At 48.2% G+C, this 23,556-nt stretch overlaps 2 protein-coding genes and 1 long non-coding RNA gene across 6 annotated transcripts; 1 reads left to right on the top strand and 2 right to left on the bottom strand.

The window, feature by feature from the left end:
- The first annotated feature begins 3,879 nt into the window (after nucleotides 1–3,879).
- On the top strand, nucleotides 3,880–8,728 carry LOC119814506. Of its 3 annotated transcripts, XR_005285425.1 has the most exons (5): nucleotides 3,880–4,010; nucleotides 4,414–4,509; nucleotides 4,878–5,277; nucleotides 6,083–7,405; nucleotides 7,580–8,728. It is a non-coding gene; the product is annotated as an uncharacterized LOC119814506 (long non-coding RNA). The 3 variants fall into 3 exon arrangements; XR_005285424.1 differs by having other exon boundaries at nucleotides 6,083–8,728; XR_005285426.1 differs by lacking the exon at nucleotides 4,414–4,509 and having other exon boundaries at nucleotides 6,083–8,728.
- Nucleotides 7,454–13,006, bottom strand: Spef1 (sperm flagellar 1). Of its 2 annotated transcripts, XR_005285423.2 has the most exons (4): nucleotides 10,457–13,006; nucleotides 9,013–9,124; nucleotides 7,672–8,545; nucleotides 7,454–7,582 (listed from the first exon to the last, which is right to left on the bottom strand). XR_005285423.2 is itself a non-coding variant. In XM_038330309.2 (3 exons), exons 1-3 carry the CDS (start codon nucleotides 10,563–10,565, stop codon nucleotides 8,329–8,331), a joined length of 438 nt encoding a protein of 145 aa, XP_038186237.1. In that variant the 5' UTR covers nucleotides 10,566–13,006; the 3' UTR covers nucleotides 7,665–8,328. The 2 variants fall into 2 exon arrangements, 1 of the variants encoding a protein (XP_038186237.1); XM_038330309.2 differs by lacking the exon at nucleotides 7,454–7,582 and having other exon boundaries at nucleotides 7,665–8,545.
- A 150-nt stretch (nucleotides 13,007–13,156) lies between these two features.
- Nucleotides 13,157–15,840, bottom strand: Cenpb (centromere protein B). Its single transcript, XM_038330308.1, has one exon. The coding sequence runs from the start codon at nucleotides 15,766–15,768 to the stop codon at nucleotides 13,948–13,950; it is 1,821 nt and encodes a 606-aa protein (XP_038186236.1). The 5' UTR covers nucleotides 15,769–15,840; the 3' UTR covers nucleotides 13,157–13,947.
- Between the last annotated feature and the right edge of the window lie 7,716 nt (nucleotides 15,841–23,556).

The raw sequence follows: 23,556 nt of genomic DNA, 5'->3' as shown, positions 1-23,556 counted from the left end.
CACCCACAGCTTACTGTGGGAACACCACACAAAAAGAACTATGGTTTCCTGCTTTTGACACACTCCCCACAGTTCCAGACTCTGAGCGGCTTGGCTACCTGGGAAAACCTGTGAGATGGATCTGGCTGTACTAGGGCATGCTGCATGCTTCCAGAAAAGGCTACTGATGGTTCTGGAAGTAAGGCTTTGGATGCCACGAGAACACCAAGTTAGAACTTATATGACTGCTTCATTGCTTCTCAGTGGGCCTGTGCACCAAGAAGAAGGTATGCCAACATCAGAAATGCCCCAGCCTGTAAGACAGGGCCTTACCGAAAGCTAGAACGCCAGGCTCTATGGAGCTGGGGGCAGTATATGAGAAGGAGAAAACAACTCCAGGTTAGGAAAACATTCAGAGTACATGGAAAATTCTACTTTCGCTCCAGCATACTCTGAACTTTATTGATTAAAAAATTAAACTATAATCAGTCTCCTGAAAATATCTAACAAAGTTGATAGATGCTTGAGGGTTAGAGAGATGGCTCAGTAGTTATGAGCATTTGCTGCTCGCACCACCAGGATGTGAGCCAGGTAGAGTGTAGTGGCTCACGCCTTTAATCCCAGTACCGGGGAAGCAGAGGCAGGTGGATCTCTCTGAGTTTGAGGCCAGCCTGGTCTACAAAGAACATTCAGGGTTGTTACACAGAGAAATTCTGTCTCAGAAAACAAAGAAACAAGCCCAACCGGGATTTGGTTCCCAGCACCTACAGCCACAACTGTCTCTAACTCCGCTTCCAGGAGATTTGATGCCATCTTCTGGTATTCATGGACTCTGCACACAATGCGGTGTGCATACGGACAAGCTCATGTACACATATATACGTATAAATAAAAATGAATGTTTAATAGATACTAACAATATATATATATATATATATGGCAACATTTGTGATGTGCCCAAATGGAAATGATTCAAATATATATTGAAAATAAAATAAACTAATTACACCGTATTTATACAGTCATATCAGTGACAGAACATGCTGAATACGTGCAACAATATGGATGATTCTGTAAGACAATTTTGAGCAAAAGATACCAGACGCACACAAAAATAGTGTATACGCTTGTGTTTTAGTTTGCTTCTTTTGGTGAGCACATGTATGTGTTTCTCTTGACTATCTAGGATTTGCTGGTAACACAGCTTGTAGAACTTTGTAAAGTGCTACTTAGCTAGCATGAATTTGTCAAATTCCCTTTCACATATGTTTCCAATAAGGGTGGGCCACAGTAGACATTTTTGCATGAGACTTGAAGACTGGAAGAAAAATAGCATCAATATAGAACTTGACATTTGCAGGCTCCAAGGAAGAGATTTGTCACCCACACACTCTGTTGCTCTGCTGACTTACCTCGCTGACATGGAGCAGCGGCTGTGCCGACGAGGACTCTGTGTTTCTTTATCTCTTTTCAAGTCTCTGACTCCTGGGTCAGATGACCAAGTGGGCCTGCTGCTTCTGCAGTTCACCCTCCAGAAGACTGAGGAAAATGAGAGCTGGCGTGAGTTCCACTTTGTTCAAGAGCTTTCGCTCGTGGGTTCCACTGTGCCCCACTTTATGTCCCTCTCCCCTTCCCAGCTCCTAATCTGTGGGCTTGAAACCCCACCATAGATACAAAAGCATGGACTTTACTGGGGACAGGTACCATTTGACCTATAATCCCCACTACTTGGGAGGAGGAGGCATGAGTTCCAGGCTAACCGGGGCTAAATAGTAAAACCATGTCTCAAATAAACAAACAAACAGATTTGTTTTGGGAGGGGTAGGATGCAAAGAAATAAAATATAAAAAGTAAAAGCAAATTTTTTGTTTTTCTGATGGGACCCTAACATAAAATATAGCCATCTGTTTGTAGGAAATCCCCAAACTGTTATCTGAAATGACACTCTAATTAGCATGGTAAAAGAGCCAGTGGCTTCATATCCTCATCAATGGAAAAAAATGGCAATTTCTTGAAAACACTGCACAGTACAAGAGAACAAAGGAAGGTCACAGGTTACCAGTGTTTGCCTCTGCTATGAGCCAGCCTGGCCTTTTAGGGAACAATGTCATAGTATCATCACCACAGATACAATCGTTTATTTTGTTAGAGGCACAGTCTATAGCTGGTCTGGGGCTTGCTATATAGACCAGGCTGGCCTCAAATTTGTGGCAGTCATTATGACTCAGTCTTCAGAGTGCCAGGATTACAGGCATGTGCCACCACACCCAGCATATAACACTCTGACCTAGCAACCCAATTATAAAATTTATCATCCAGGTAACCCCTTATACAATACTGCTATCAGGTATGCTATTGTTATTGCATTACTATTATTAATAAAGATAGGAAGTAAGTATCCAAGTATAGGATGGATTCAACAATAGAATTTTATGTAGCTAAAAGAGGAGATTTTCAACAGAGCAACATGGAAGAATCTTGTAGAAGTCAGAGTTCTCCAGAAAAGCAGAACTGTTTGAAGTCAGCATAAAAGCAGAACTGAAAGGAAGGGCCTGAGTGATTCCTTTGGTATAAGGAGCTGGCTCGCACGATTACAGTAACTGGTGAGCCCTCTGGTCACAGGATGTCTTGATAGAGAGGTACAGGAGGGTAAATGATTCATTCGGATCCTGTGTAGGTTCTGAGGCTTGAAAATGAGGCGAGCCGATGGGGTAGTTCCTGGTACAAAGGCCGTTAGGCTTGGGCTCAAGACTCAGCAAGAGCAGTGTTTCTGAGTCTGAAGAGAAAGATGGGTGGGGCTGAGGTGCCAGTGCAAAAGCCACCGGGCTGGAGGAATTCTCTCAGGGCTAAGGGACGATCAGCCTCTGTGCTCTACTCAAGTCCTCCAACTGATCGGGTGAGGCCAGCCTACCTGCGGAAGACGGGGCAATCTGCTTCACTCCACTAATGTCCCAGGACGCTCTCACAGAGCACTTAGAACAAGGCTGATTAAGTAACTGGATGCCCTGTGGCCCAGTTAAATTCGTTCATAAAATTAATCCCCACAGATCTACAAGAGGTGCAGAACACAGAATGCAACACACTTCCCTGTGTACAAAAAGAAATATAGCCGGGTGGAGGGGACGCACACCTTTAATCCCAGCACTCGAGAGGCAGACACAGGCAGATCTCAGTGAGTTCAAGGCCAGCCTGGTCTACAGAGCAAGTTCCAGGACAGGCTCCAAAGCACGCGGCACACAAGTCCCGCTGCAATCCCACCTACTGCTGGGATTATAGGTGTGCTTGGTGTCCACCTATAATCCCAGCACTCAGGAAGTCAATGCACAGAATTTTGAGTTGAAGACTACTCAGAGAGACCCCCATCTCCAAAAAATAAGAACATTCTGGAAGGATGCTCAGCTTCCTTTCCAGTTTTAAATCCAAGCAGACTTTGCATTTTTCATTTTTATTTTTATTTGCATGTGTTTTTTAAAATCTTGGGCATGCTTAATCTACTCAAAACATTAAGTAGCAATTTTTAGATGTCATTTACATGCTTTCTCTCCTACAGGATTGTCAGTCTGTTTTTTACTCATCTTTAAACATTTGGGGAATTATGGAATGAATAAACCAGAGGAAATCAGAATTCATGAATTCAGAGGACCACCTGCGGGTAGAATAGAAGGGAAGTTCTCCCTTCTACCATGAGGGTCCTGGGGACTGAACTCAAGGTGCCTTTACCTGATGAGCCATCTCACCAGCCTGATTATTTTAATTTGCTGTTAAATTTTTGTTTGATTCCTAGTTAATGGGACTGTAGGCGAAAGATTAGGAGGTGTGGCCTTGCAGGGGTGGGTGTAGCCTTGTTGGAGGAGGTGTGGCCTGTCATTGAGGTGGACTTTGAGGTTTCAAAAGTCATTTCCCAGGCCAGTCTTGCTCCCTCTCTTCCTGCAGTTTGCAGATTACAGGAGCCCTTAGCTACGGCTACAGTACCTTGCCTTCCAGCCACCAAGATCCCCACCACAATGACCATGGACTCGCCCTCTGAAACTGTAAGGAAGCCCTACAGTGATATTTCATTTGCATTTTAATAACTAAAGCTTACCTGAAATTCAGAGAGTAAAACAGCCGCACTGGTCAGTTTTACAGACCAGGAAGTGGGTGACACACACCTTTAATCCCAGTAGCCATGCTAATTTGCCATAGAAACCAGGTAGTAGTGGTACACACCTTTAATCCCTAGATTAAAGGTACACTAGAGAAGAATATAAGATGGGAGGAGACAGCTCTCACACTGTCTCATTCTGAGATTCCTGGAGGCAGGATCGCCATTTTGGACTGAGATAGAGAGATAAGAACCAGTGGCTGGCTGTTTTGCTTTTCTGACCTTCAAGTTGAACCCCAATTTCTGTTTCTGAGTTCTTATTAATTATGCTCGCATGCCTTTAATCCCAGCACTCAGGAGGCAGATCTCTGTGAGTTCGAGGCCAGCCTGATCTACAAGAGCTAGTGTGGAACTCCAGACTGTTCATAGGGCTTCGTGTATGTTAGGTAAACATTCTACCAACTGAGATATAGTCCCCACCACATTCTTTTAAAAACCATTTATTTACTTTTATTTTATGTGCATTGGTGTCTGACCTGCATGTATGTCTGTGTGAGCATGTTGGATCCTCTGGAACTGGAGTTTCAGACGGTTGTGAGCTGCCATATGGGTGCTGGGAATTGAACCCAGGTCCTCTGGAAGAGCAGCAGTGCTCTTAAGCACTATGCCATCTTTCCAGCCCCCACAGCACATTCTTAATATTATTTAGCCATTGGTTCCATAAATAATTCACATACATAGCCCCACCGCCTGCCTCCAGAATGAAACCATTACAAATAACATAAACCAACTGAATTTCTTTCCTCTCTCTCAGTCTTCTCAAAGGGAACTACTACTGTCCTTGATTTGATGCCTTCATTACCACAAAAGGAAAAATAGATGGGTGTGGTGGCGCATGCCAGTGGGATTTGCTGAAAGAGGCAGAGGCAGGAGGATCACAAAAGGAAAAATAGCTCCAACAAACAGTTCCTCCTGATGTTGATGCCGGTGAACAAGCCCTCCCTGGATGTGGACTGAACCCAACAACGCGCTCCTCGTGAGCAGGAAACAGCAAGTGTGCTGGGTGTCACGTTTATGATTGCATGAGAGGACTGCGGTTTCCATCTTGCTACCTACTCTTTTAAAGATGTTTCTTGAAACATGTGTGTGAGTATGCACATATGTGCAGACGCCCTCAGATGTCAGAGGTATCTGGTCTCCTGAAACAGGCACTTGTGAGTTCTGGTCCTCTTAACCCCTGAACCTTAGCTTGAGCCCTTTAATTATTTTTTTAATTATTTAGTTGAGACAGGGTTCTCAAAATATAGCCTGGACTGCCCTTGACCTCACAGAGATCGGACTGCCTCTGCTTCCCATGTTCTGGGATTAAAGGTGTGCACTACCATGAGTGATTTGCTAACCCACTCTTTACTGTCTTATTTGCTGGTTTTAGTAAAATAAGCTATGTGGGGCCAGTGGGATGGCTCAGTGAATAAAGGCATTTGCCACAGTCCAAGTTTTGATGTGTGGAGGTCAGAGAACAACTTGTGAAAGTCAGTTTTCTCCTCCCACTATGTGGTCTTGGGTTCTCTGACCTATGCAACGTGCACACACACACACACACACACACACACGCGTGTTGTGGCATGCATATACACACTTTCATAAATGTAAAATCCAAATTTTTAAAGTAAGCTACTATACTGGAAATGGTCAAGGAAATTAGAGCAGTCACAAGGCAACAATCGTCAACACTGAAGCCCAACAACCCACAAGGGACTGATCTGTTAACACAGTGTGCCTCCTTCCCTAGTTGAGCTTAAGCCTGAGGATGAGGTCACACTTCTAGCTGACACCTCAGCCTTAACCTTGCAAGCATCCTGGAAGCTCAAGATCCAGCTGAGCCATGCTCAGATTGGACCCTCAGAACAGACTAACAAAAAAGACAAATCGTGTTGATTAAGTCTTTACATTGGTAGTAATTTGTTACACAGTAATAGATCACCAATACAAGTTCTTTTTAATTCTTTTTCTTTTTAGATTTATTTTAAGCTCAGGTGGTGGTCTGTGCACCACATGTGGGCCTGGTGCCCATGGAGGTCCGAAGAGGAGGCCCTGGAACTGGAGTGATGAAGAGATGTGGCTTGCCACGTGCGTGCTGGGAATGGAACCTGGCTCCTCTGCAAGAACAACAAATGCTCTCAACAGCTGAGCCCATCCCCAGCCCATCGTTTCCGTTCTGTATGATTGTTGTGGTGTGTTTCCCAGAACATAGGACACAAGTTTCTCCCATGCAATGTGTTGAATGCATTGCCTGGGAATGGAATTGCCAGACCCCGGGATTTACAAACCTTCAGCATTATTGTCAGTCAACAAATCATTAGAGTGAAGGTCCATGCCACGGTCAGGGTTTCAAGTGACATGTAGCCTCCGTCCATAGAGTTGAGATCAGTGTGGACAGGGTTGAGAGTCATACAGAAAGCTAATTTAAGAGAATCCATGGGCAAGGTTGGGAACATGAGTGGCCACCTTGGTGAAAATTTGCAGCTTGGGTTTGAACAAGTTTGGAGGACACTGGAAGGAGGCGATGGGGGTCACCCAGCGCTAGAAGCAGGCTGTCACATTTCCCAAACTCTTGTCCACTGGCAGGATCATCAATCTAAGGAGACATGAGACCCATCCTGGGTCCACGGGGTCTTTAAGAGGACAGCTAGGTGAAAGCGATAAAGGACAAGGCAGGAACTCGCTGCCTTTCGGACCCTTACAGACAGAAAGAAAAGGCAGCACAGGGAAGAACGCACAACACCACTTTTAATAGAGACAACTCTGCTCTGTCTTCCCCAGGCACTCCTTATATTGTTCCAGGCAGAAAGGGCTATTGTACACAGCTGGATGCCTCTTACTCGTGGCTTCTTCTTTCAACACCTTATCCCTTCCTCTCCAGCTGCAGTGGTCTCCAGCCCTGAGATGGGTCCCATGTAAGCACCCAGGAGGGACAAGAGAATCCCTCCACTTCCGGGTATAGCTGCTCGCGTGTCCGAGGCCTTGGAGAATTAGCATGGATGGAGACGGGGCTGTCCTCTGAGCTGAGAAAGGAACCAGAGGACCGCCTCTCCAGGCCCAGCGCTGGGAGCCTCAAAGTGGACACGGTTTGGGAGGTCATGCCGTGTGTCCGCACAGGTTTTCTGGGCTGTGGAAAGTGGTCTTTTCTCCTGGCCCGGATGGAGTGTAAGGAGGAGGATCAATCTCAGGTCTCTGCTTTGAACACCCCCACGTTCGCCCGAACCCTCCGCGTCCGAGCGCCGCTGCTGCAGGGGGCGCCAGTGAGCAGCTGGATCCGCCCTCCCAATCCTGCGTCCGCAGGTGAGTGGGTAGGTCGCGGCGTCGGGGCTCCAGCGGGCACCGGGAAAACCCGCGCAGCCCGGGCACTGCTCACCGCTGCTTGCGCTCGGCCTGCTGGAGCCTCCGGGAGAGGTCATCGATGCGCACGTTCTTGAGTTGGAGCAGGTGTTCCAGACGCTTCACCTTCATCTGCAGGACCTGGATGGGGGCGCAGAGACGTCAAGCCTGAAGACCTGTTGCCCTGCAGACCTCAAGCTGCCCTTTAGGCCTTAGTGTCCCCTCCTCACCTGCACTGTCTCTTGAGAGGCCAACAGCTCCTGCTCTTTTTCAGCGATCTGAAGGACGAAGCTGGGATCGCCCTGCAGCGCCTGGTTATATCCAGAGGGTCTAGGAGCCGGTGGCCGGCCCCCTCTGCAGTGGAAAGCAGCTTAGCAGAGGCCAGGACCTCAGACCCCGCCATTCCTTTCTAGTACTTGCTACCAGGCCTTCCTTTGTCGCCTTCTCACCACCTCCCCAATGGCCAAGGCACTGCCACACTAGTCTTTGTGGTGAAGGTATCAAGCCCGGTGAGGTCAGAACTCTCAAGTTTACCTGAGCTGCTCCCCTCCCAGGGCTGGGGCACCGTCTCCTAGAGTCTTCTGGGACAGACCTAAGACAAAGCAAGTGAAGAAGTGACCTTGTTGGAGTACCACTCTCCTGTCTCCCCCGGATCCTAAGATCGGTGTGGGAAAGCTTTCCTGAGGTAAAGGAAAGCCACCTTACCCATATCCATGTAGCCACTGACATCCTGAGAAGCCGGCTCCTGAAAGAACAGATGCGGTCTCCTGTGAACCTGGGTGTCTACGTCCAAAAAGCCCCATTTTCCTTCCACAATCCTGTGGGCCAGGTTCTCTTAGCTAGATACCCGTCTTCCTATTTATCGCCTAGGTAGGCATCGCCATTGCCTAGTCCACTGTCTGGGGAGCACCCCTTGCGCCCCCATCAGCAGGCTCATGCAGCAGCACCTGTAAGGAGCCAGCACCCAGTTTCTGGCGCCTCTGCCGCTCCTCCAAGCGCTGCCTTAGTGGAATGAGCACCAGCTCCACTACACCTGGAGAACACTGCGCAATCTTCCGCATCACATCGTCGGGGACAGAGAAGTTCAGCTTGTTCAGCACCTTTCTACGGAGTGGATACAAGAAGGGTGAGCGGGTCCTGGGGAAATGAAAGGAGTGCAGTGGGAAAGGAGTGGACATAGCCCCAGGGGACTGGAAGGGCAGACTCCTGAACCTCCTTGCTTGACTGTTCCAATTTCCCTTGAGTGTTTCCATTCCAATAAAATAATTATTTGATTTTATTACTAAATGGATTCTGTGTCTCCTGCTCCCCCCAGCAGTCTCAGTCTGCCTGTCAAGACCACAGGAGGTTTTTTGTTGTTGTTTTGCATTGCTAGGGACCAACCCAGGTGTGTGTGTGTGTGTGTGTGTGTGTGTGTGTGTGTGTTACACGCATGCGCACTCGCACGTGCATGCTAGTAAAAACACATCTCCAGGCAAGGTCATAGAAAGTTGAGTTAAGGCTGGCGCAATCCCTCTTGGGAAGCAGGCAGGGGCTGCAGAGTTTACTTCTGCACCCAGGGATTCTACTACCTGTTCAGGTGACCCCAGTTGCTGAGCTTCTGCTGGAGAGAGTTAGCAGGGACATAATTGTGCATCTCCACCATCTTGGGGAAGTAAAACTTGATAAGCTCTGCAACCAGGACTGGGGGAGTAGGATTGGGAACAGATAGGAAGGGCAAGCGCATGGGCCAGTGAGAAGGGATGGAAATACAGAAGAAGGGAAGGTGGACAGAGAGGAGACAAAGAAACAAGGTCAATAATCAAATCAAGATCCTACATTTCTCAGAGAAAAGGCATCTTCCTTATTAGATCAGGGCACAGAAAAACAGACTCCAAGAGGACCCTACAGGAGGCTGCAGCTTTGTTCTGGGAATTCACAAGGACACACACTAAAATCTCAGGAGAATCACAGATTTACACAAGCAGAAAAACAAGATCCTTCTATTGTGCTTGGAATATAGCACAGTTGGTAGTACGCTTCTATAACATGTATGAAGTGCTGCTCTCAACCCCCAGCACCATATAAGCAGGCTGTAGTAGCACACGCCTGTAATCCCATCACACAGAAGGCAGGAAAATAGTGAGTTATGGGCTACTTCACTACCCTGTGTCTCAAACATGTCCCTCTACAGGTATATATAGGTCAGAATGTATAGATGCACAGAACAAATAAATGCCAGACACACATGGTGCACACACAGAACACACACAAACACAGAAGTCATATATACATGTAGTTTCCTCAATTATACACATAGAAACAAAAACATTCTGGTTACAGAACTATGCATTTCTTAAATACAGGAGCCTTTCCTGAAAAAACAAACACATTATACATATGCACAAAAAACAAACAAACCATATATACATTCAGGACAGAACATGTCAACACAAAAGAGCATGGGGTGGGGATGTCACTCAATTGTTGGCATGCTTGCATAGCATTCACAGTGCTCTGGGTTTGACTCCTTAGCACCACATTAAAAACAAACAGGAGAGGTGGTGCATGCTTATAATCACAAAATCTGGAAGCTAGACACAGCAATATAGTAGAGGCAGGAGTCCAAGACACCCTCTCTCTCTCTCTCTCTCTCTCTCTCTCTCTCTCTCTCTCACACACACACACACACACACACACACACACACACACACACATTACAAGATAGACTTAGAACACAGAAATATGAGCAAGCATAGGTTCACAAATACATACCCAGACACACAGCTTAGTCCTTAACGCTCCTGAAGCGAGACACACAGACACACTCTATGTACACAAGGTATCATGGACATACATTGTTCACTCACAAATAGAAGAAACATGCAAGTGCCCACTTCCACAATCAAGTCCCAAAACACAGATCCCACCCCTGCTCCCACTCTACATGCACACATAACAAAAACGATAGCATACACACAAATTTATTACACATACATAAAGATAGAAAATTTTAAAACACACAACAACACACACCTCCGTCACTGAAGTCCCTGGAGAGGTTTCTCTTGGGTCGGGACAGAGGGATGTTGTCTACCCACAGGTACAGCTGGTGCAGAGACTCCTCGTCCACGGTGCTTGCCATTGGCTTCTGAACAAGGCCTCAGTGTTCCCCACAGAGCCCAACGCCAGCCCCAGGACCCTTCAAGTGCTTCCTCTCGCCACTGCGAGCGTTCAGATCTACGTTTACTTTCCAACTCGGCACAGACTCAAATCCCATCTGGGAGCAGCCATATTGTTTTCTGAAACCATAGCAACCGTCGCTACTTGCCTGGAAACAGAGACTTCTGGGAGTTGTAGTTTTTCCATATCTTTCCCCTGGGTCCCAGCTTTGAAAGGGCAATTATCTGTACTTATCTTCCTTTCTCTCCAAGAAGGCATCACCCGTCTGCCCACATCACTTGCTGATCAATCACTGCCCAACCTGGGCTTTGCCAAAACCAGCTATGTCCCCAGAAACCATTCCCCTTCTGTGCCATCTGTCAGTCCTAAAGGAAGCAGCATCTCCATGCTTGTTAGCGTTTAGGGAGGCGGGCACTCCGTTAGTCTGATACCTACTGATGCTGTGTGACAAGTTGTCTATTTTTAAATAAGTATTTTATTTTTGTATGTGTATGGGTGTTTTAGCTGTATGTATATTTGTGTACCACATGTGTTCCTGGTGCCTGCAGAGGGCAGGTGTTGGATCCCCTAGAACTAGAGTTACAGATGGCTGTGAGCCACTATGTGGGTGCTGGAGATCAAACCTGGGCCCTTTGGAAGCACAGCCACTGCTTCCCCACTAGCTCCCTCCAAAGCTCTGTAGACCTAGGGTCATTGCCATTTCCTCATCCCAATGTATCCTACTGGGCATTTAATATGTAACCCAGATTCCCAGGGAGAGCAATTTAAGGCCATTTTCTTGGGCAAGGTCATTTAATCCCTTAACCCTATTTCCTTCTTTGTAAAAAAGAAAGTTTTCATCTACTTGTCCCAATAATTTATTTTGAAAGAAATTTACAAAACGGAAAAAGGTATAAGCGGCCTGTATTTGTATGGGGATTAGGGATTAGGAATCTGCTGTATACATGAAAGCAAGAGCTTTGACAGACACCGTCACATCCCTTATCATTCACAGGAGGGATATTCTATGAAGGGCTAGAAACTGATTTCTGCAACCAGGAGGGGTAGGAACACAGGACCCTCTGTAACGAAGGCATACAAAGTACTGAAGGGATCTTCCAGAGCCTGCCTGAGTTTGCTTCCAGCAGCCTAATGTAGCTCTGGGCACATTACTGAACCTCTTCTGCCTGTTTATCGTGGGTTTTGTTACCTCATAAGGGCATCTGAGAGTGTGACACCTAGCATAGAGAAAGGGCCCTATTGGCATCAGATTGTGTTAAATCCTGGGACCAGTAAGAGGTTCTTATTGGCAGGAGGCAGAGTGAAGTGATTCGTCTTGGTACTAGAGATAAAGGACCTGTCTGGCATCTAGAGGAAACACCCCTGCTCCCTCCTACTTACTACTTAGAGCAGGCCCGTTAGATAGGCTAGGCTTTCTGGTCTCTTCCTCCAAAGTTCCAATTAGAGGAAGGGCTGATGCCAAATGGAATCCAAACACTCAGGGGGAAGTGTGGCTCAGCAGTGAGGCTCTTGCCTAGGTTGCTCTAGACCCTGGGTTCATCCCTACCCCAGTACAAATATAAGCAAAATTTGCATTAAAAAAACCAAAAACTAATTTTCAAAACTTGGAGATAATTTCCTAGTGTCAGAAATACAAAAGACCCAAACATTTATGGACAGCCTTTTTGGAAGGAACCATACCCAGGGCAAACAAGGCACAAAGGATGATTTGGATATCTCCCACCCCCTTACATTCCAGTGTGGGGAGAACTTGGTGGCTGGGGTATGTTAGGGATTGGGAAATTACCAGAGGTAATACGCCAGCCCTAAGTAAGGTGGGAAAACCGGTTTGGGACTCAGAGTTACCTGCCCAGCTCAGGTCTTTCCTTGACTGGAACTTGTGAGCCCCAGTAAGGGAGAGCCATGAAGGGAGGGGCCGGGCTCTGAAAGGACATGCCCTCACCTTTGGACTGGAGTGGGGGAGTGGCCCTGCACAGTGAGCTACCAATTCACGGGGATGCCATGTTTTCTAATAACTTCACCTTCCTCCTGTCATGGCCTCAAAGGTGATTTAACAGACTTGAAAATGCCAATCACTTGAACAGCCTGAAGAACTCCCTCTTAAAAGTTAAACGAGGGTTCCTTGCATGCCCCTCCAATTTTAACCTGACCCATAGCAGAACCAAAGCTTTCCCCATTCCTGCTAAACCCCTGCAAGGACCTTCCTTAACTAGCTTTGGTGGGCTCACTCTTCAGGGGTATACTGCCTGATCTGCCCTAACAGACCGCTGGCTCCCTCTCTACCGCCCCATCCAGTGACCAAAGCTTCTCACTACCATCAGAGGTTAAGGTTAGGGTTCCTGCGGTCTATCAAGAGATATGTCACTAAAGAAAGGCCCTCCCTCCCCAGAGTTCTCTAACATTTAGATGTCGGTGTCACTGCCTGCCACTCACCCCAGTCATGGTCATCTGCTCAAACCCTGCTTTCATGTCCCACTACAAGAACCAAGGGGAACCTGGAAAGGATGTGTCCCCCAAGACAGACGCAAGCCCAGACCATGAAGGATGCATCCATGGCTGTTAAAACATTCACTCCCACAAAAGGGGAGTAGACAGATTTATTGAATTCAAACTGGGAAGGGAGCACCTGGACGGCTGGACTCTGGGCCCAGCCCCAGGCCCCTCTGCCCAGGATGGGGGCCTGCAGAGGTTGAGGCACAAGGCCTGCAGCTGCCCAGTTTGGAGGTGCCTGCTGTCACTCCCCAAGAGGGCCTCTTGGAAACCTCCAATCTGGAAAGAAAACCAAGGGCCAAAGACTGGGCCAGAGCAAGGGATTTAGGGAGGTGGAAAGCAGGCAGGAGGCAGGCTCAGGAGCCTGCCCTACGTTACACTGTGCTTCTTTAGGCAGCCTAGAGGTGCAGGACGGGGGGATGCTAGTTTTGTGGGAGCCTAGGCTGGACCTTTCCTCTGGAGCCCTTTCCAGAATGGCTTTGGGATCCCCCCACCAAAGACCTGTTTGGGTGGCAAGGGGAGAGGCACTCTCTGGCCAAGAGCTTCCAGGACCTGTCCCTGGCTGCTGCTATGGTCTAGCCCACTGGTGGCATGGCGTGGTAGCACCGGACAGCTTCCCACCCAACCAGTGCCCTGAGCCCAGGAACTAACGGGGAGGAAACAGGAATCTGAGGAGGAGGCAATAGCAGTGAGGCAGACCTCAGCCCCTGGGCCTGTCTCGGGGCCGGGCGAAGCATTACTGAAGGCCCTGCAACTCCTCCAGCCATCTCCATCAGCTGCCCAGAGTCCTCTGCCTTGGGCAGGTGCTGTCCACCTGGGCTGGAGCGCAGCTACGTCCTGCAGAGTCCCGCAGATCAGCTTTGATGTCCAAGACCCCGAACTCCCGCCTGCCTGGCATGGTTCTTCCTAGTCACGTGGACCAGATCATGTTCCAAGTGAAGGATGTGGCTCTGCACGCGGTCATCGATGGGAAAGGAGGTCAGGTACCGTTTGACCATGGCAAAGTAGGCCATGGCTTCCCCAAAGCTGGGTACAGGGACCTCATCGCCATCATCATCATCATCCTCGTCGTCATCGTCTTCCTCATCCTCCTCTTCATCTTCCTCCTCCTCATCACTGTCTGAGTCCGAGTCCTCCCCACCTTCCAGAAAATGGAGGGTGGGGCACTGGGCCTCTTCCTGGACACCGTAACCCCCAAAGCCACCACTGGCCTCCACTACTCCCTGGGCCCAGTCTTCAGTCTCTAAACCCTCAGAGGAGCTTTCTTCTTCCTCCTCCTCCTCTTCATCACTGTCATCAACCTCACCCTCCTCTTCCACCTCCTCTTCCTCTCCCACCTCCTCTCCTTCCCCTCCTTCCTCCTCCTCCCCTTCTTCTTCCTCTTCTTCCTCCTCCTCTTCCCCTTCACCCTCCTCTTCTTCCTCCTCCTCCTCCTCCTCCTCTTCCTCCTCCTCTTCTTCTCCCTCGCTCTTGAAGGAAGTGGTGATAGTGGCATTAAGGCCACCTCCAAAACCGGCCTCCCGAAAGCAAGTTGCTATGTCCGAGGGCTCCACCGCTTGCCAGGCTGCAGCCACAAAGTGTAGGGCCTCCACCAGGCCCAGCTGCAGGCCTGAGGGATCCTGGCCCTCGAGTGCTGCCATGGCCTTGAGCAACATAGCCTGGCGGTAGTGGCCCTTCACCTGTTGGACCACTCCTCGCTCCAATGGATGCACAGTGCCGGGAGGGAAGAAGGCCAGCTGCACGTGCCGCAGGCCTGAGGTGTCCAAGGACTGGGCAGCCAGACGGCCAGCCAGCAAAAGGACCCGACGAGATTCTGCAGCCATTCGGGTGTCCAGCGCTTTCAAGTACTTAGCTAGGGCCTGGGTAGTGACTCCACCCTTAGAGTTGGCAGTGTAGTCACAGGGCAGACCACCTTGGCCTGCACGGGGCTTGGCGGACTTGCCTGCGACCAGCGGGGGAAGCTTTTCGCTGCCATCAGCGTTGGCGCACAGCAAAACACTAAGGCGCTGGGTGGCCTGGCGAGCCGTTCCATCACCTCCCCACAGCCCCGAGGCCTGGTCGGAGAGAAAGTCGTACCACAGGCTGGTCTCGGTGGCGCTGAACACGTCCTGCGAGGCGTAGCCCTCAGCCACCGACGGCGGCTGCTCCTCCCGCGTGCGCCAGCCTGGTGTACTCCCACCGCTGCCCTCGGAGGGCACCGCGGCTGGGCCGGCAGGTGCCGCTGGGGCCCGGGGGGTAGAGCTTCGCGCCCGGGAGCGGGTCACGCCGCTGCAGGCCACTACACCGTGGCGCCGGCGGAAGCGATCCAGCCAGCCGTTGGAAGCCGTGAAGTCGTCCATGCCCAGCTCCTCCGCTATCCGTAGCGCCTTCTCTTTCAGGATGATGCCCTTGACCGGCAGGCCCGCGGCGCGGATCTGCTGAAACCAAGCAATGAGGAGCCCCTCCAGCTTGTCGTACGGGGATAGCTTGTTGGTCTTGCGGCAGGTGGAGGCCACTCCGTACTTGCGCTCCGACGCCAGGATGGCGCGCTTGTTCTTCAGGATGGTGCTCAGCGTGGACGGCGGGATGTTGAAGCGCCGCGCGATCTCGCCCTTGCGTAGGTCCGGGTTCTCCTCCACCTCCTGGATGATCCGCGACTTCTCCCGGAACGTCAGCTGCCGCCGCTTGGGGCCCATCCCGGCGCGCCCTCCGCCCCGGGGCCCGGCACCGCCGTCGCCGCCCCGGGGCGGGGGGCCCGGGCCCGCGGCGGGGGGCACCTGGCGGCCTCTCCGTACGCCCCGCCCGAGACAAAGCGGCTCGCGGGGTGGCGGCGGGCGGTGGCAAGCGGCGCGGGCGGCGCGGGCGGCAGGACGTGCCCAGCGGGGAGCGCGGCGCGGCGCGGGGCGGAGCGCGCGCGGGATCTCGCGGGAAGCGCGGGACGCTGGGCGCCGCCTCCCCTACCCCGTGCTGCTGCCCGGACCCGCCGCCGGGGGCGCTGAGGTCCGGACCGTGAGCCTCGGCCACGCGCGGGGAAAGGTCATCTGCGGAGACAAAATGCACAGACACCTGGACAGATGCGCAAGGACGTTTTGATGCTCTCTCTTCTGCTCTTCCCTGCAGACAGGGCCAGCTGGCGTCAGGCTGCTTAGACTGCATTTTAACTGGCTGGCGTCAAGCGATTAAGTTTTCAGTGTGTGTAAATACCATTGCCAATATGCTTCTTTTTGAGTTAATTGTCTTTATGCATGTGTATGTCTGCCTGTGTGTATGCACACCTGCATGCAGATGCCCGAGCGGAACAGAAGAGGGCGTCGGACAAGAGTGAGATTACAGGTGGTTGTGAGTTGCAATGTGGGTACTGGGATCGGAACTCTGAGTCTCCACCAAAGCAGCCAATTGCTCTTAAGTGCTGGGCCTTCCCCCTGACGCCTAATATGCACTTTAATCATGTGTTTTGTTCCAAATGTGAGAAAGCCAGTCTATGGGTACACATTTAAGTTATTGTAAAGACAACATGGCATTTAAATCTATTTGATGGTGCTAAAGACGTTTTAAACTTCTTGTAAACCACAGTCCAAAACACTAATAACATCTGGGTATCATTGGTTTTTTTCATGCAGTTAGCTGTAAATTCAACTACAGAAATATGTATGTATATATGCATGTGTACAAATAAATCTTGAAACTTCCTGCAGCACCAAACACATGAAAGTGGTGATTCCTCAAGAGAGTGTGTACATTATAGTTTTTTTGCTTGCTTGTTTGTTTGTTTCTGAGCAGAGTCTCACTATGTAACCTTGTCTGACTTGGAACTCTGTGCAGACCAGGTGAGTCTTGAACTCATGGAGATTTACCTGCTTTTGATTCCTCAATGTTGAAACTAAAGGCTTGTGCTATTAATTATACCAGACAACCCAAGAAACACACACACACATACATACATACACCACACACACACACACACACACACACAGCCCTACAAAACAAAAAAATTAAACAAGCAAAATACCAGTAAGACAAAAAAAAATGCCCAAACAAAGCAAAATGAGACTAAAAGCCTATAAAAGTTCCATTGAGTTCATTTTGTTTTGACCAGCTTCTCCTGGGCATGGGGTCTGCCCGGGAGTGTGATTGATATACCCAGTAATACTCCACTGACGTAAACTGATTTTCCCTTTGCCAGTGGGGATCAGTTGCAGACAGCTTTGTGGTTCAGGTGAGACATGGGTCCGCCTTCCCCTCTCAGTGCTTGGACCTGGTCTGGCTTGAATTTGTGCCTGCCCTGTGCATGCGGCCACAGTCTCTGTGAGTTCATATGGGCATCAGTTCTGCTCTGTCTGGAGACACTGTTTCCTTGGAATCATCCATCACCTCTGGCTCTTACAATCTCTTCACCTCCTCTTCTGCATAGATCCTTGAGCCCTTGGGGGTGAGTTTTGATGAAGACATGATAAGTGAAGTTATCATGTTTTTAAAAGTCTTGAAGATCAGCATCCCAGAATGAAAGGCTGAGGAGCTGGGGCTAGATGAAGCTTCAGGTCAAGAAACAAAGAGAACCAAGGACAGCGTCCTGGGAGCTTCCAGGTTAAGGGCTCTAGAAATTACCAACAACACACTCATGAGGAGCTGATAAAGACAAAGTCAGAAATCAAGTCAGTGTGGTGTTCTGCAAGGTCAGGGAAGACTGTAACTCTCTGCTCTTTTAATACGTTTCTCTTCCCATGTGTATATTGGATCCTGAGATTCTCAGCCTTTGTCCATATTTCTCACTCTGGTCTTTTCCCCTCTGTGTGTGACTGTAAGAATCAGACTTTGGGCCTCATGCATACTAATCACATGCTTCACCCCAACCTTATTTTCCTGATGTTTAAGAAATCTACAAGTCAGGCTGGGCGGTGGTGGCGCACGCCTTTAATCCCAGCACTCGGGAGGCAGAGGCAGGTGAATCCTTGTGAGTTCGAGGCAAGTCTGATCTACAAAAGCTAGTTCTAGGACAGCTAAGACTGTTACACAGGGAAATCTTGTCTCGAAAAACAAAACAAAAAGAGAAAAGGAAAGAAAGAAAGAAAGAAAAAAAGAAAGAAAGGAAATCTACAAGTAGTGAGTGGCTCACACCTTTATTCACAGCACTCGGGGGCAGAGGCAGGCAGATATCTGTGAGTTCGAGGTCAATCTGGTCTACAGAGCGAGTTCCAGGAAGCCAGGACTGCACAGAGAAACCCTGTCTGGCAAACAAAAGCATTCTTCTAATCTCAAGGTTCAGGATAAAATATGAGAAACTTTCTGCCATAAGGACTGGATCAGTGCTTAGCTGTGGTGTCAAGGTAAATGAGGAGCCACATGCCAAGGACACCGTCCTATGCATCTTCAGGGAACGTTGCCTACATTTTGGAGTTTTCATCCATTTGCACACATGGCCCCTGCCCCCTCATATATGTTGACTTATAATCAGTGGATGCTTGGTGACTGGGCTGTGGACAGAGCTTTTCTCCTATGTTGATGAATTTTCCAAGCCGCTTTGCCTGCCTACCTGCCTTCTTCCTTTCCTTTCCTTTTCTTTGTTTTCTTTTACAGAACTGAGGACCAAACCCAAGGCCTTACACATGCTAGGCAAGCATTCTACCTCTAAATGCCAGCCCCCTTCACTCTTAACTATTTGAGATCAAATCTAAGTTTCCCAGGCTGGCCTTGAACTTGTATTCCTCCTGCCTCAGTGTCCAGAGTACTTGAGATTACAGATATGTACCATCATGCTTAGCCAAGTTTTCTTTTATAAGAAGTGTTACTCTTGGGGCTGGAGCAATGGTTCAGTGGCTAAGAACACTTGTTCTTCCCAAAGACCCAGGTCCAATTCCCAGCACACACATGTCAGCTAACAACGGTCTTTAACTAGTTCCAGATCCAACGCCTTTTTCTGGTCCCTGTGGGCACTGCATGTGGTGCACAGGCATACACACAGTCAAAACATCCATATACATAAAATAAAAGTTAAAAAAGTAAAATACTACCCTTTAAAATAAAAAGAGAGAGCTCAGCATGGTGATGGAAGCCTGTACTCTCAGCTGGGAAGCAGAAGCAGCTGGATCAGGAATGTGAGGCCATCCAGCTACACAGCCACTCTGGGGCCCATCTAGGCTACACAAATCCCATTGTCTCAAGAAATAAAAACATTTCAGGTGCAGTGATGCACGCCTTTAATGCCAGTGTTTGGGAGGCAGAGGCAGGTGCATCACTGTGAGTTCAAGGCCTGCCTGATCTATTAGTGAGTTCAAGGATAGTCAGAGCTCCACAGTGAAACCTGTCTCAAAAAACTAAAATAAAGCACACATGCATATTTACTTACACACATACATATTGAAAAGGAAAAGGAAAGGAGAATGAAAAGCTTGCTGATGGGCATGAAGGATGGGTAAAATAAACATAATGGGTATGAACCCTGTTCAGCAACTCCAGGTAGCCTGGACCAACAGAAGATCTTAACAGGGGGAAAGATAAAGCTTACAGAAGGAGGTGGGAATCCCAGAGCCTCACATAGATGCAGAGGGGGAGATCATTTCAGAGAGGGTAAAAATAACACCTGTGTACTGCTATAGGATCAGGTAGACCAGATTTGTCTGGAAATGGCTGTGCCAGGAACGCCTGTATGTGTTTGTTTTTCTGTCCAGGAGTGGCTGTGTAAGTGCCAGTCTATGTGACACCAAGGAAGGCCCTGAAAGGAGGTAGAATAGATGATATCAGTGGGATGGAAGATATCTAGCCATGGGGGTGTCACTAGACTTTCAAAGCACCCAGACCTGAGAGGCCTAAAAGGAATGTTCAATTTGCCTGTGGTCTCTCAGATATCAAAGCTTTATGATGTAGTTCATAGTCTGTAACTGTACAATTCGCCCAGAGTATACAGCTTACAGATATGTGCAGCTACCAGTGCAAGTCAATTTTAGAATGTTTTCCTCACCTTAAACGAAGGTTAGCACATGCCTTTAATCCCAGCACTCAAGAGGCAGAGGCAGGCAGATCTCTGTGAGTTCCAGGCCAGTCTGGTCTACAGAGTGTGTTCCAGGACAGGCTCCAAAGCTACATAGAGAAACCCTGTCTTGAAAAACAAAACAAAATAACAACAACTAAAAAAAAAAAAGTGAGGAGGCCAGGCGGTGTTGACGCAGGTATGCAGGTATTTAATCCCAGCACTTGGGAGGCAAAGGCCAACGGACCTCTGTTAGTTCAAGGCCAGCAGCCTGGTCTAAGAGTGAGTTCAAGACAACCAGGATGGTTACACAAACTCTGTCTCGAAAAACAAACAAATAAACAAAAGAAGTGAGGAAACATCTCCCCATCTCAGGACCGTAACCTACTGTGGTTGTTCATCTGCATCACACATGGGTAATAATTTGACCTTATGCCTGATTTCTTTTTCTTTTACAAATGGTATTTTGTTTATCCGCTCATCAGTTGATGGACATTTGGGTTGTTTCTACCTTTTGACTGTGATTAATACTGCTACAAACATTTGTTTGCAAAGTTTTGGGCAGCCATGTTTTCATTACTTTGGGTACATACCTAGCATAGGACCACTGGGCCATATAGTAACTCTACTTAGTCATCTGAGAAATTGCTATATGGAGAACATATGCTTAAGGGCCAGAAATGGAGCTTAGTAAGAAAAAAGGCTTGCCCAGCATGCATTGTAGCCCTGCATTTTATTCTCAGGTCATCAAAAACCAGAAGTGTGGCACAAGCCTGTAATCCCAGCACTCAGGAGATGGAGGCAGGAGGATCAGAAGTTCAAGGTCTTCCTCAACTACGTAGGGAGTTTGAAGTCAGTCTTGGCTATATGTGGCCCTCCCTCAAAAAAAACCCTGTATTTCTAATTAATTGAAAAATTATACAGATTCTTCTGAGCCTTTTAAAATACCGAAATTCTTTGGAGAATAAAAATGTATAATGCTACCATTGAAAAAAATTCAAAATTCTCTCTCTCTCTCTTTCTCTCTCTCTCTCTCTCTCTCTCTCTCTCTCTCTCTCTCTCTCTCTCTCTCTCTCTCTCTCTCTCTCTCTCTTTGCTACTGGACAGGTTATGTTGCTTTGTTTGAGGCAGAGTCTCATTGTCTAGGGCCGGCTGGCCTAGAACTTCCTGTAGACCAGGCTGACCTTGAACTCACAGAGGTCTGAGTGCTGGGATTAAAGTCGTGTGCCATCATCCCTGGCTTTATTTTTGTTTTTGGAGTTGGAGACACAGTTTATAGTCCATGATATTGTCACTCTTATAATTCTCCAGTCTTAGCATCCCAAGGGACAAATACTGTCTTTTGCTTGCTCGGTTGGATTTACTTTTTTTATGTGTATTGTCTTAGTCAATGTTCTCTTGCCGTGAAGAGACACTTTGACCATGACAACTCTTATAAAGGAAAGCATTTAGCTGGGACTTGCTTGTAGTTTCAGAGGTTTAGTTCACTACCATCATAGTTGGGGAGTATGGCAGCATTCAGGCAGACATGATGCAGAAGCAGCTGAGAGTTCTACAGGCAGTAGAGAGAGAGTATTGAAACCTCAAAACCCACTCCAGTGACACATTCCTCCAACAAGGCCACACCTACTCCAACAAATAGTGTCATTCCTAAGCGTTCAGATAGCTGAGCCTATTGGGGCCATCTTATTCAAACCACTACGTGTTTGGATGCTTTGATCGCATGTATGTCTGCACCATGCTAGTTGTCTGCAGAAGTCAGAAGAGGACAGGGGATCCCCTGGAATGGGAGTTACAGACAGTTGCGAGCCACCACGTAGATAATGGAAATCAAACCTGAGTCTTCTGGAAGAGCAGTAAGAGCTCTTTAACTCTTGAGATGTCTCTCCATCCCCTACACATACAACCAAGGAGCACATTCCTAGGGGAGACACCACCCACAGTGGGCTGGGCCCTACCCCATCAATCATTAATCAAGAAAATGCCCCACAGACTTGCCTACAGGTCAGTCTGATGGAGGCATCTTCTTGAGTTTCCTCTTCTCAGATGACTCTCTAGCTTTTGTCAAGCTGACAAAAAAACTAACCACCATAATAATATTTTAATATATTACATTAAATACAATACCAAAATTAAAATATAAAATTACATATTTTACCATATTTATTTATATTTTTGCTGTGTTCTGAACTGATTCCAGAAGCTGGAACTTTGCACACGCTAGGCCAATGGCCTCTCACATCTCAAGCCCCTTTTTACTTTTTTTTTGTTGGTAGTTTCAGACGTTTTGACGCAGGGTCTCGATATATAGCCCAGGCTGGCCTCAAACTCTCAGTGATTCTCATTCCTCGACCCCTTCCCCCCATAAATTTATAAGTACACAGCCAAGGCCAGCTTCCCTTTTGCTTTTTGAATGTGGAAATATTTAATTCTGTTTGTGGCTATCATCCATGTTTCCTTTGGAGAAGTATGAATCATTTTCAGGAGACAATACAAGAAAAGAACATTCTCACAATGCTGTTTCTGAAGATTAGGGGTGCTGCCTTTGGTATCATTTGATATTCTCCTCTGTCTGAATTTTTGGTGAAGCATAAATATGACATGTCACAAGTCATGAAAACACAGGTGTGGGGGGCACGGTGGACCAACAGGGGAAACTAGAATGTTTCTAAAAGGGCCCTGGAGAGATGTCTCAGAGGTGAAGAACACTGGCTGCTCTTCCAGAGGACCCAGGTTTGATATACAGCACCCACATGGCAGTTCACAACCATCTGTTTCAGGGGATCTGATGCCCTTTGCTGTCCTTCAAAGGCACCAAGCAGACAAACAGTGTACAGACAGGCAAAGTATGCGCACACATAAAACAGTAAGAGAGAAAAGTCCCTAAAAGATAGGGAAGTTCTCTTGCTCTGCAGGTCGCAAACATTTTAACATGCCAGTAGCGGTGACTCATAGCTGTAATCCCAACACTCAGCAGGCAAAAGCAGGGTGAGCACCACGAATTTGTAGCCTGCTTGCTCTACAGACAAAACCTGGGGCAGCCAGATCTACATAATGACATAATGAGACACGTGCCTCCTTAATTCAAAAAGAGCAAATCGTTTTTGCTTTTGTTTTTGTTTTCTTTCAACACAGGGTTTCTCTGTAGCTTTGGAGCCTGTCCTGGAATGAGCAGCACAAATCTTTTAACTGATCTTTAGGGACTAGTTTTGTTGTTTTAGTTGAGTCCATTGTCTATGACAATGGCAACCTGAAGTTCAAGAGCAGGTGAGCTGATAGATGAGGGGCCCTGGAAGGACTCTGCTGGGCTCCTCTCCCTTCCACAGGGGACCAGGAGCACCTCCAGATGTGATTTCAAGTGACTTCCAAAATCAGCACAGGAGGGCCCCTTCTCACTCTGAAGCGTGTGTGTGTGTGTGTGTGTGTGTGTGTGTGTGTGTGTGTGTGTGTGTGCTGGAGCGCAGGTGGGAGAAACCTGTTTTGTTGGTTTTGGAAACACTATCCTCAGAGGACTTTTATG

The sequence above is a fragment of the Arvicola amphibius genome, chromosome 5 (genome assembly GCF_903992535.2).
Source record: "Arvicola amphibius chromosome 5, mArvAmp1.2, whole genome shotgun sequence".
NCBI classification, from domain to species: Eukaryota; Metazoa; Chordata; class Mammalia; order Rodentia; family Cricetidae; genus Arvicola; species Arvicola amphibius.
Note: the sequence above shows the minus strand (reverse complement) of the source record. Positions and strands in the feature narration are given on the sequence as shown.